At 47.7% G+C, this 13,240-nt stretch overlaps 1 protein-coding gene across 5 annotated transcripts in view; it reads right to left on the bottom strand.

Moving 5' to 3' along the window:
• SYN3 (synapsin III) overlaps window positions 1–13,240 on the bottom strand; it is a 566,138-nt gene that overhangs the window by 16,227 nt on the left and 536,671 nt on the right. For all 5 annotated transcript variants that reach the window (XR_010117171.1, XM_055254454.2, XM_055254458.2 and 2 more), the window contains exons 11-12: window positions 9,102–9,236; window positions 8,146–8,233 (exon numbers count right to left, since the gene is read on the bottom strand). Coding sequence is in view for 4 of the 5 variants with exons in the window: in XM_055254454.2 (XP_055110429.2) it covers window positions 8,146–8,233; window positions 9,102–9,236 (223 nt within the window). In the remaining variant the exon portion in view is untranslated. The remainder of the gene's footprint in view (window positions 1–8,145; window positions 8,234–9,101; window positions 9,237–13,240) is intronic.

The following is a 13,240-nucleotide window of genomic DNA, read 5'->3' as shown; positions in this document are numbered from 1 at the left end:
TTAGTAGGCACATTTTAAAAAGTAAAAAGAAATAGGTGAACATAATTTTAATTGTGTGTGTGTGTGTGTGTGTATGTGTATATAGGTATGTATGTATATATATAATTTTTAATAAAAGAGATGGGGTCTCTGTCACCCAGGGTGGAGTGCAGTGGCATGGTCACACTGCAGCAGCGAACTGCTGCAGGAGGGCTGAAGCTACCCTCCTGCCTCAGTCTCTAGAGTAGCTGGGACTACAGGCCCAACACCACTTTTTCTTTTTTTTTTTTGTAGAGATGGGGTGTCGCTATGTTGCCCAGGCTGGTCTTGAACTCCTGGCCTCAAGCAATTCTCCCACCTGGGCCTCCCAAAGTGCTGGGATTACAGGTGTGAGCCACTGTGCTTGGCCCCATTTTTACAGAGAAACTGAGACCCAGATATATTGTGACTTGCTTAAGATGTCACTAGGAATAAGGGGACAAGCCGAGATTCAAACCTAGACCTCTTTGCCTCAAAAACCCTCTTATTTCTTTTTCCTTTATGAAAATACACCACTCAGGCTCCCCTGAGTCCTCGTAACATCTTTATTGCTAATTAAGAAAAGGCGGCTTCCTTCAGCTGAAGCAGCTCTGAGCCAGATGCCAAAGGGGTAAGGACTAGATTTCAGCCAGCCTCCCTTATCAGATGTCATGTCAGCTGAGCACATTTTCTGAGGACATGCCACCTGGATAACCTCCATGACCTGTGGAGTCTGGTGGCCCTGACTCCACATTGGCACCAGGAGCCTCAGGTCCTGACTCAAGCCTTGCCATTAACTCGCTGTGTGACCGTGGGTAAGTCACTCCCCTTCTCTGGGCTTCTGGGCCCTCGTTTGTAAAATAAGGTCATTGGACTGTACATCAAACATCCCTCCCAATCTGAACATTTTTGTGAGCTTGTGGAACACTAAATTGGATTAAATTGCAGCACCAGTTTAGCATCTGATTGTATTACATGGCTTTGATTCATTACCTCTTTCATGACTGTATATGCCAGTAGATGGGAGGTCACATTTATCTCAAACACCTCCAGGGCCAACCAGGTATGTAAATAAATAAAGCAGGCAAATATAAGAAAAGTAATGTGGCTTTCAAAGATTTTCCCACTTGAGATAAAAACAGTCCAGAGAACTGTTTCTCTAAGGAGGTGCAAGCATAAAGAACATAGCAATTGCCCCTCCGTGTCACTGTGGAAGTGAGGAGTAGAGCTGGAGGCAAATGCAGGAGCCTCTAGGAGCCCTTGCTCTGATCAAGGGAGCCGCTGTTAGTAACGCCAGGGACAGCTGCTGTATAGAAACACAGGCCCATTGTTTCTAGAGCTTCTGTGCTATCAAGAGATGCTGGAAATCTAGATGTTTAAGCAACAACTCTCGATTTTTTTTTTTTTTTTTTTTTTTTTGAGATGGAGTCTTGCACTATTATCCTGGCTGGAGTGCGGTGGCGCGATCTCGGCTCACTGCAACCTCCTCTGTTTCCCGAGTTCAAGAGATTCTCCTGCCTCAGCCTCTCAAATAGCTGGGATTACAGGCGTCCGCCACCATGCCCAGCTAATTTTTTGTATTTTTAGTAGAGACAGGGTTTCACCATGTTGGCCAGGCTGGTCTCGAACTCCTGACCTTGTGATTCGCCCACCTCAGCCTCCCAAAGTGCTAGGATTACAGGCGTGAGTCACCGAGCCCAGCTCACCTCCTGATTTTTAAATGTTGGTTACTTTTGGGTTTTCTAAACCCACCGCAGTTCAAATAAAACATTTGTTTTCTACTTTTATCTTCAGTTTCCCCTGACTTGCCCCCCTTCCCAGGTTGATATCTTAGAAAATCTGGATACCCATTCATTAATTCAGTAACTTTTTGTTGAGTCCCTATCATACACCTGGGATTTATCAAGAGACACCCTAGTTACTGGATTCAGAGACCAGAGTGCTAACCATTACCACTGCCCTAGTTATTTCTTTCAGCTTCTTGGCAAAGCAAACAATTTAGTATTTTTTATATGAGCACATACACAAAATATTAACTTATATATAGAAAGTATTTGCCTAAGCACAGAAATGAAGCTTATTAAAAGAAAATTTCACTTTTACTGAGTTGAAATGAACAGCAAGTTCAAAATAATAATGTGATTTGTTAATTGGGGAACTCAATGAAAGCGTTGTCTTTAATTAACCTTGTTATTTTTAATCTGAGCGTTAATTCACTGGGCATTTTCTTTAATTACCTTAATTGGTTTTAAATTGATTGTTTTTCAACTCACTAAAAGTGTGTTTAGCCTCATTTCCCTTAAAATAATATCTCTTTATCAAGCATGTTTTACTCTGGGCCAGAGAGGAAATCAGAATACAGTAGCTCTCTGTTTTAAAATGGCTCTGTTCAAATGTGCTTTTAAAAAGTAGGTCCCAGGGCAGAGGGGAAAGGAGGGTGTGGGGCAGAGGCACAGCCAGGAGCCTGGTAGAGTGAGGAATATGTAGTTTTGGAACGCTTATTACTATAGAATTCTTGCTGGGTAACGGGGCACTGCATTAGTTATAAGGATTGTTAATAATAAACGTGAAAAGCAATGTGTATAAGACACATGTTATTAATAGTAAGCATTATATCATAGTTATTCATAGTAAATTATTAGTAGTAAGAACTAACACCTTCTAAGCACTATCTCTGTGTCTGATGCCTTGCTAATTGCTTCACCTGCCTTTATCTCATGGATGAGCACCCCTATCCTTAAACATGGAAGCTGTTATTTCCTCCTTTACACTGAGGAAACTGAGGCCCTGAGAAGTGGTATGACTTGCCTAACACTGCAAAGGCAGTGAGACACAGAACTGGAGTCCAACACACTAGATTTGCCTGAAGGAGAATACTAACGTGTATTTATACAGGCATACCTTGTTTTATTGTGGTCCATTTTATTTCAATTTGCAGATACCGTGTTTTTTCTAAATTGGAGGGTTGTGGCGACCTTGCATTGAGCAAGTCTGTCAATGCTATCCTTCCAACAGCATGTACTCACTTAGTGTCTGTGCATCACATTTGACAACTGTCACAAATTTCAAACTTTTAAATTATTATTATATCTGTTATGGTGATCTGTAATCAGTGATCTTTGATACTAATAATTGTTTTGGGGTGTCATGAACCACACCCATATAAGACAGTGAACTGGCCAGGCGTGGTGGCTCATGCCACCACTTTGGGAATCCCAGCACTTTGGGAGGCCAAGGCGGGTGGATCACGAGGTCAGGAGATTGAGACCATCCTGGCCAACATGGTGAAATCCCATCTCCACTGAAAATACAAAAAAATTAGCCGCATGTGGTGGCGTGCACCTGTAGCCCCAGCTACCTGGGAGGCTGAGGCAGGAGAATCGCTTGAGCCCAGGAGGCAGAGGTTGCAGTGAGCCAAGACTGCGCAATTGTACTCCAGCCTGGGCAAAAGAGCTAGACTCCATTTCAAAAAAACAAAAAACAAAAAAAGACAGTGAACTTACTTGATAAATGTGTGTGTTCTGGCTGCCCCATTTACCAGCCATTTCCCTATTTCTCTTCCTGTCCTTGGGCCTCCCTTTCCTCTAGACATAACAATATTGAAATTGGACCAATTAAGAACCCAACAATGGCCTCTAAATATTCAAGTGAAAGGGAAAGTCACACATCTCTTACTTTTAAATAAAAAACTAGCAATGATTAAGCTTAGTGAGGAGGGCATGTTGAAAGCCAAGACAAGCTGAAAACTAGGCCTCTTGCACCAAAAAGTTAGCTAAGTTGTGAATGTGAAGGAAAAGTTCTTGAAGGAAATTCAAAGTGCCACTCCAGTGAACACACAAATGATAAGAAATCACAACAGCCTCATTGCTGATATGGAAAAATTTGAGTGGTCTGGAAAGAAGATCAAACCAGACACAACATTGCCTTAAGCCAAAGCCTAATCCAGAGCAAGGCCCTAACTACTTTCAATCCTATGAAGGCTGAGAGAGGTGAGAAAGCTAAAGAAGAAAAGCTGGAAGCTAGCAGAGGTTGGTTGGTGAAGTCTGAGGAAAGAAGCTATCTCCATAACAAAAACTGCAAGGTGAAGCTGCAAGTGCTGACAAAGAAGCTGCAGCAAGTTATCCAGAAGATCTAGCTTAGATCATTGATGAAGGTGGCTGTGCTAAACAACAGATTTTCAGTGTAGATGGAACAGCCTTCTATTGGAAGAAGATACTATCTAGGGCTTTCATAGCTAAAGAGGAGAAGTCAATGCCTGGCTTCAAAGCTTCAAAGGATAGGCTGACTCTTGTTGGGGCTAGTGCAGCCGGTGACTTAAAGTTGAAGTCAGTGCTCATTAACCATTCTGGAAATCCTAGGGCCCTTAAGAATGATGCTAAATCTACTCTGCCTGTGCTGTGTAAATGGAAAAACAAAGCCTGGATAACAGCATAGTATTTACAATGTGGTTTATTGAATATTTTAAGCCTACTGTTGAGACCTAGTGTTCAGAAAAAAGATTCTTTTCAAAATATTATTGCTCATTGACAATGCATCTGTCCACACAATAGTTCTGATGCAGATGTACAAGATAATTTTGTTTTCATGTCTTTTAATATATATCATGTCTTTTAGTTCATGGATCAAGGAGTAATTTAAAATCTGAGGTCTTAATTATTTTAAAAATACATTTTGGCCAGGCGCAGTGGCTCATGCCTGTAATCCCAGCACTTTAGGAGGCCGAGGCAGGTGGATCACAAGGTAAGGAGTTCAAGACCAGCCTGGCCAACATGGTGAAACTCTGTCTCTACTAAAAATACAAAAATTAGCTGCACATGGTGGCGCGTGCCTGTAATCCCAACTACTTGAGAGGCTGAGGCAGGAGAACTACTTGAACCAGGACCCGGGAGGTGGAGCTTGTGGTGAGCCGAGATTGTGCCACTGAACTCCAGCTTGGGCTACAGAGCGAGACTCTGTCTCAAAAAGAAATTTTCATAAAGCTGTAGTTGCCATAGACAGTGATTCCTCTGATGGATCTTGGCAAAGGAAATTGAAAACCTTCTGGAAACGATTTACCTTTCTAGATGCCATTAATAATATTTGGGATTCATAGGAGGAGATCAAAATAGCAATATTAACAGGAGTTTGGAAGTCATCCTTAGGATGACTGTGAGGGGTTCAAAACTTCAGTGGAGGAAGTAAGTGAAGATGTGGTGGAAATAGCAAGAGAACTAAAATGAGAAGTGAAGCCTGAAGATGTGATGGAATTACTGCAGCCTCACGATAAAACTTGAATTGATGAGGAGCTGCTTCATATGGATAAGCTAATAAAGTGATTTCTTGAGATGTAGTCTATTCCTGATAAAGATGCTATGAAGGGGCCGGGCACGGTGGCTCATGCCTGTAATCCCAGCACTTTGGGAGGCCGAGGTGGGCGGATCATGAGGTCAGGAGATCGAGACCATCCTGGCTAACATGGTGAAACCCCGTCTCTACTAAAAATACAAAAAATTAGCCGAGCATGGTGGCGGGTGCCTGTAGTCCCAGCTACTCGGGAGGCTGAGGCAGGAGAATGGCATGAACCTGGGAAAGCGGAGTTTGCAGTGAGCCGAGATCGCACCATAGCACTCCAGCCTGGGCGACAGAGGAGACTCCGTCTCAAAAAAAAAAAAAAAAAAAAAAAAATGCTATGAAGATTAATGAAAAGACAACAAAGGATTTAGAATATGACATAAACTTAGCTGATAAAGTAGCAGCAGGTTTTGAGATGACTGACTCCAAGTTTGAAAGAAGTTCCACTATGGGTAAAATGCTATCATACAGCATCACATACTGCAGAGAAATCTTGTGTGAAAGGGTCAGTCAATTCATGCAGCTAACTTCACTGTTGCCTTATTTTAAAAAGTTGCCTCAGTCACCCCTTGCTTCAACAACCAGTACCTTGATCAGTAAGCAGCCATCAGTATTGAGGCAGACCCTCCATCAGCAGAAAGGTTACTATTCACCTAGGGCTCAGATGATTGTTAGTAAGAAAGTATTTTATCATTAAGGTATGTACTTTGTTTTTTTCAGACATAATGCTATTGTACACTTAAGAGACTACAGTATAGTGTAAACATGGCTTTTATATGCACCAAAAAATTTGTGCGACTCACTTTATTCTGATATTTACTTTATACTGGGGTGGTCTTGAACCGAACTGGCAATATCTCTGAGGTATGTCTGTACACAGTTGTGTACAATTATACAATTTCTCTTTTCTTAAAAATATCTTCTGCTTTTCCAGAAAGAGAAACACAGACAAGAAAAATGAATGGGGCATTTTATCTAAGACCTGTGGAAGAGGAAGCCATTTGGTGGCCAAGGTTGACTTTTTTGAGGAAGCAATGAATCTGTTGCTTTTAATAATAGTGACTGGGAAGGCCACAACATGATAGTAATGCCTTCTTTCTGATATATATATATATATAATTTATTTATTTATTTTTGAGATGGAGTCTCCCTCTATTGCCCAGGCTGGATTGCAGTGGCACAGTCTCGGCTCACTGCAACCTCCGCCTCCTGGGTTCAAGCAATTCTCCTGCCTCAGCCTCCCGAGTAGCTGGGATTACAGGCGCACACCATCACCACCACATCAGGCTAGTTTTTTTTTGTATTTTTAGTAGTGATGGGGTTTCACCATATTGGCCCGGCTGGTCTCGAACTCCTGACCTCGTGATCCGTGCGGCTCGGCCTCCCAAAGTGCTGGGATTACAGGCGTGAGCTCCCGGCCTCTGATATGTTTTTAAGATCATTAGAAGATTGCAGTGAGACCGCCTGCTTTGGTTTCTTGGTGCACAGGTGCTCTGAAGCTCCACGCTGGTGCCAGAGCGAGTGTGCCCAGGAGGTTTTGATTGCAAGAGAGCATACGGGGCGGATTTCTCTCAAGACCTGTGTAGAAGAATACCAGAGCAGCTGATACTCTTTGAGAAAGTTAGTTAGCCACTGCCATGATTGCTTTTCATCTTTTTTTTTTTTTTTTTTTGAGACGGAGTCTTGCTCTGTCGCCCAGGCTGGAGTGCAGTGGCGCAATCTCGGCTCACTGCAAGCTCCGCCTCCTGGGTTCACGTCATTCTCCTGCCTCAGCCTCTCCGAGTAGCTGGGACTACAGGCGCCCGCCACCACGCCCGGCTAATTTTTTGTATTTTTAGTAGAGACGGGGTTTCACCATGGTCTCGATCTCCTGACCTCGTGATCCGCCCGCCTCGGCCTCCCAAAGTGCTGGGATTACAAGCGTGAGCCGCCGCGCCCGGCCCATCTTTTTATCCATAGTTTGTCCATTCTCTGATTAAAGTGGTGGAATGTAGTAATGCTGGAATAGATTCGAGGAGGAATTTCAATTGCCAAGGTTTTATAGATGATGTTCCATTTTTCTATCTTTCTTACTCTAGCTGGTTGACTCACAAATCTATCATCAGGCACCACTCATTGCTATGAATAAACACTTTCTAGGTTTGAAAGGTCTGAAAGGCCAGACTTGTAAATTTACCATTTTCTGCCTCCTTGGGCAGAGCCTCAACTTTTACCTCGCAGTAGAAAGGCTCATGCCTGTAATCCCAGCACTTTGGGAGGCCAAGGTGGGAGGATCACCTGAGGTCAGGAATTTGAGACCAGCCTGGCCAACATGGTGAAAACCCAACTCTACTAATACTACAAAAATTAGCTGGGCGTAGTGGTGTGCACCTGTAATCCCAGCTACTCAGGAGGCTGAGGCAGGAGAATCACTTGAACCTGGGAGGTGGAGGTTGCAGTGAGCCGAGATCGCACCACTGCACTCTAGCCTGGCGACAGAGCAAGACTCTGTCTCAAAAGAAAAAAAAACAAAACAAAAGAAATACTGACGTTTTCACTGTAGGATGGCCGGGAAAATAAAAGTGAGAAAATAGGTGGGACATTCCCTGGCACAGTGCTTGGTGCATATTAGGTTCTTAATAAATTAAGCTTCTATTTCCCTTCTCCTTTCTTGACTTTTTAAAGAGGTTGACCAACCCCATAGTCTCATTCATTCTGTGGATAAAGTATTCAGATGCATTTTCCCAGAGCCCCTTGTGGGAATCACATGTGGATCACTCAGCGCCTTTCAGCACCCTCACTGTACGCTTTCTCGCAGTGGCTTGTCCTGGGTCATACCTTGCGGAGGTGGGCGTGGCTGGGGCTGTCCTAGCTGAGGCCCCAGCTGGGCTTGCCCTGGGGACTTCGCTGATTTAGTCTGTGGAGCCTAGAGCAGAAGAGAAAAGAAGCCTGTTGGTATCACCACAGCCCTTTACTTCCTGGGTGAGAGGGCAGCATGTATGAAGATCTTTTTATCATTGAGAAGAGACTCGTACACATAAAGTGTACAGTTCTGGAGTGTACAGCATAGTGAAGTTCTATATGTGCGTACATCGGTGTAACCACTGCCCAGATCAAAACAGAGGACATTCTCCACAACGAAGCCTGCCCCATGCCCCTTCCCAGCCAGCAGCCCCATCAGTATAATAACTATGATTCTGATGTCTGTTATCATAGATTACTTTCTGTGGGGAAATTTGGGGTGGGAGGTGGAAGTTTGGGGACTTGCTTTTACATAAAGCTGGGGAGCTGGCAGATTCTTTGGAGAGCAGTCTGGTAATCCATGGTGGGAACTGTGGAGGGGAGGAGCGACGTGGGAGCTCATCGAGGTTGGGGGAAATGGGAGACACAATAGCGTCCATTGACTGGTTCCCTGAGAGCGCACAGAGGGCTTGTGTGTCCATATGCTCTCGTACACGCACACACACACATCCTGCTCAGGCCCAGCACCGAGGGCACAGAAGGGACAGCAGTCAATCATCTCTGCCCACAGTGCCCAAAGGCCAATTGAGACAAGACTGTTCTCCCCAGGATGGTGAAGAAGGGAAGGGACCTCTGAAAGCCTCCTAAATTCACCCACTGGGGCAGGCTGTGGAAGCTCTTCCCGATGTCTGGCCTTCGTCCACACCCCCATTCCTTCTCCCCAAGGTGGTTTCTTCCTGGGGGTATCCCCTTTGTATCCAGGGGCTCCCCATTTCCAGACAGCCTGGCATTTCTCATGGCTATAAAGTCTCCTTTGATCGTGAGGGTCTTACCCAAGGTCTCAGGGGCGAGGGCGCTGTGCCTCCTGGCATCAGGAGCTGGCTCATTTTGGAGACAACAAGGTCTGCCATCAGCTGTCTGTCCTCTTCCACATGCTCTCCGATCAGCGGCATTGAGCTGTCCATTACCTGTGAGGAGGAAGGGAGCGCTGAGGGACCCCCATGCCGGGAGAGGTGGCGGTTGGGCATCACATCCCAGAAGTGGGGGCTCAGGGCTTAGGACAGAAGTGACCACCAGATGGCGATGTCCTCCACGCAAATCACCTCCAGCTGGGACTGGCCGGCAGAGACACCAGTTCCCTTCGGTTCAGTCTAAACCACTCCCTGGATGTAGTTCAAGTCGGCCCACGTTTGCTGGATGACAGCAATGCGACAAGGGCCAGGGAGCCTCTGCCGACCTTTTCTGTGCTTTTCTTTGGGGAGCCGCTCTCCGCCCCCTCCTTTCTCACCCTGGCCCCCTCCCAGGGTCGGGGCTGGCCACCTCTCCTTTGGCCCCAGGTCAAGGCTGCTTTCCACAAAGCAGAAACAGTAAAGGTGGGGGCTTGGTCATGACAAAAATATGACACGGGCTGGAGTTGACCCAGGGTTCAGAGGAAAGAGGGAAGAGGAAAGGCCTGTTTTCCGGGGCCCTGGCCAAACACAGGCGAGAAGGAAACGCGTTCCACGGGGAGCTGGGCTGTTCTCAAAGTGCTTCTATGGGGAGGAGCCTGAGGGATCCGAGTTTCCCCTTCTGCTGTTTTTACAAATAGAGCAACTGAGGCCCAGAGATGGGAGGGGACTTGCCCAAGGTCACACAGGCCAATGATCCACGTGATTCTCTGGGCATGGGAAGCTATGGGAGATCTGGAAGGGGTGTCTGTCAGGCCTTGGCACATCTGCAAAACAGCTGGCTGTGTCACCCTCTCTACTCCACTGCAGGAGTCGGCAGCCTGCATTCACCCACACCACCCCGTCAGACTCACCATCTTGTCTCCCCTGTTCCCACGCTCTGGACATATTAGGTTTTCTCTCTCCTCCAGGTTCTTATGTAATCCCTCTACCCACTCCTTACCTGGCCAACTGCTTTTCACCCAGCAGGGAACAGCTAACTAGGTCTTCCTCCAGGAAGCCCCCTCTGATAGTGCAAGCTCTGACGAGCCACCTGACATCTGTATCCTGCTGTCCTCACCTGGTTTCACACCGGACAGCTTATCCACAGCACTGTCACCCCCTGCTTACTATGTCTCCGCCACCAGACTGGGAGCCCCCAAGGTTAGGAATGGACCCTGTGTCCTGCTAAACAGGTGTGCCCTCCATAGATACCTGTTTAGTGGAGGAATAAGATAAGCCCGGCTCATAAGGGTGAGGATACTAAGAAGCGCCGTATTTTATGGGGCACTTCCTATGTGCTACATACTATTCTAAGCATTGGGTGTGGAGGATCTCTCACAAACCTCAGAATAGCTCTTTGAGGCAGGTACTATTATCTCATTGTAATCAAGAGGAAGCAGAGGGTCAAAGAAGTGGCAAGGTCGAGGACACAGCACTGGCAACCCATGGTCCTCCCACTGCATCAGGCTAATTCCCACCAAGCATTGGAACAGCACACCAGGGTAGGAACTGAGAAGAGGGAACCCGGGTTCCAGGCTTGGCTTCTGCTGTGGATTTGCTCTATGTCTTGGGCAAGTTTCTTTTCCTCTACCAGCCTATTTTTTTTTCTCAGCAGTGAACTGAGGGATCTGGGCAGCTGCTAAGACCCTTCCAGCTGAGACTTGTAAGGATCTGTGAGTTTAAACACCCACTTTGATTAGGAAACTGAAAAGCTAGCTTAAGAATGTGAATACTGGCTGGGCGCGGTGGCTCACGCCTGTAATCCCAGCACTTTGGGAGGCCGAGGCGGGCGGATCACGAGGTCAGGAGATCAGACCATCCTGGCCAACACGGTGAAACCCCGTCTCTACTAAAAATACAAAAAAAATTAGCCGGCCATGGTGGCAGGTGCCTGTAATCCCAGCTACTCGGGAGGCTGAGGCAGGAGAATCGCTTGAACCTGGGAGTGTCGGAGGTTGCAGTGAGCCAAGATCGCCACGGCACTCCAGCCTGGCGACAGAACGAGACCCCGTCTCAAAAAAAAAAAAAAAAAAAAAAGAATGTGAATACTGCTTCTAGCAGGGTCCTGAGCTCTGCGCAGGTTGTACCTGGGACTGAGGCCTCTTGGATCCCAGCGCCCCAGACAGGGACAGTCTCTCAGCCACCACTGGCTGAGCTCTGACTGTGGAGTCTGCCGCGAAGGTGCACAGGCTTCTTGCACCCTGCCTGTCCTCTCTCCCCCTGCCCCTGCCCACCCCATTTTATTCTGGTCTCTGTTTCCTACATTCCCTGCAGTGGAAAACGGCCACCACAAGGAACCTGAGGTTCATTTTGGAATCCCCATGGTAGACACAGCCAAAGGAAGTGGCCACACTGGTCTCCCCAGGGAAACATTTTTCCAGTGAGCAATGTCATTCCCCGGACAAGGTCAGAGAGGACAAGTTCAAGGGTCTTTTCCCCTGAGTATTTCACTGTGAGCCTCTTGACAAAACATTTCACACACATTTTCAGTTCTCACCACAGAGGTGGCTGAAGAAACCAGTATTCTGGGACCTCTTCTGCCTTTTTTTTTTCCCTAACTGGGGGAAAACACCTTTTATATTTCTGGTAACAAGCTTCCCATCTCCCCTGACCCCACTCCAAACTCAAAAGCAAAGGAAACAACTCTGCAATGTTTCTGCGAGGAAAAAAATCTGAAAAGCTATCTTTCATTTTTCCTCTGGAACATTCTTGGGAGATGTTTTCTTGTTTTTTGAAGTCCGAGCCCACTACTTTACTTTTTTTTTTTTTTTTAAATGTGAAAGGTCTTTCATCCCCAACCCTCTGAATGGCTAAACGGAGGAAGCCTGGGCCCATGAACACAGATTTTTTATTTTTTTCCCTAAGAGTGAAAGCTGAGACCCGGAGAGGCAGGCGCTCACAGGGGACAGAGGGACCTGCTGGCGTTTGGGGGTCAGGGACGTCCAGGAGCTCCAGGAGACAGGGCCCCTGCTCTTGTGTTTGCGGTTGTACTGTGTCCACCTGGCTTGGGGGCTGGCTCCCGGAGCAGCGGCTCAGTGAATAAACAAATGAGTGCTTGTGAGCCAAATCTGGGTTCATATCTGGTGGTCCCCATGAGGGGATGCAGAGGCAGAAGGACCTGGTGGGGTCTCAGGAGCTGCCGTGCTAGGGGTTCTTGCCCCACCTCTGGGCTGAAGCTCCCAGGAAGGTGAGGGACCGGCTCCTCCAGGGAGCAACTGTACAGGTCAAGGAGTCTGTTCCCAGCCCCTTCCATGGCTCCTCCAAGTAGGGGCTACTTGGGGAATTTCAGGTGCGGTGGGAGCCAGAGGGAAGGCATTGCCGGGCCTTGAGAGGAGAGCTGTTCTCTAGAGTGGGACTGGGTCTGCTAATACAGATGCAGCTCTTCCTGCAGGAGCTTCCTGGCCTCTCTGGGGAGGAGAGAGGGGCTGTGTTCATCCTGGACTCCCTCCTCCTACCTCCAAGGCCTGGGCGTGAACACCCTCCTGGCATGACTGGGCTCCCACCCACTGAGTCACCTGGTCCTGCTCGGCCGTGGGCCGCTGGGGAGTGAGGCAGACATGAGGGATGGGAGGACCGGCTGGCTCCTGTGGTCACCCCAGCCATGTGCTTCCCATTAGCTGCCCACACCCTGGGGAGGGGACGGCCGCAGGGCTCTCCCTCATGTGTCCTGGCCTTGTGTCAGCACCGCCCATGGAAGGAGGGGGCTGGACGTGGCACTGGAGCTGTGAGTGTGGAGATGGGAAGTTATGGAGGCCTCTGAGGCCAGAGGGGCCTTTTCAGGGGAAAGCAGTGGAGAGCCATGGGACATGGGGTGGGGATGGGCAGGGAACAGGAGTTGGGGAGGGGATGGGAGGGCTGTGGGACCGTGAGAGACACCAGGAAGACATGGAGGAGAGGTGGGGTTAGTGGGATATGGGGAAACATAGAGAGGAAGCGGCGGGGATGGGAGGGCTATAGGATTGGGAGAGGCGTGGGCTGCTGGAGGGCCTTGAGAGAGATTCCGGGACCCACAGCCCCTCTGTGAGCCCTCTCTTACCATTCTG

Source organism: Symphalangus syndactylus, chromosome 18 (genome assembly GCF_028878055.3).
Source record: "Symphalangus syndactylus isolate Jambi chromosome 18, NHGRI_mSymSyn1-v2.1_pri, whole genome shotgun sequence".
NCBI lineage: Eukaryota > Metazoa > Chordata > Mammalia > Primates > Hylobatidae > Symphalangus > Symphalangus syndactylus.
The sequence above is the reverse complement of the archived record's forward strand: the minus strand, read 5'-3'. Positions and strand labels throughout refer to the sequence as shown.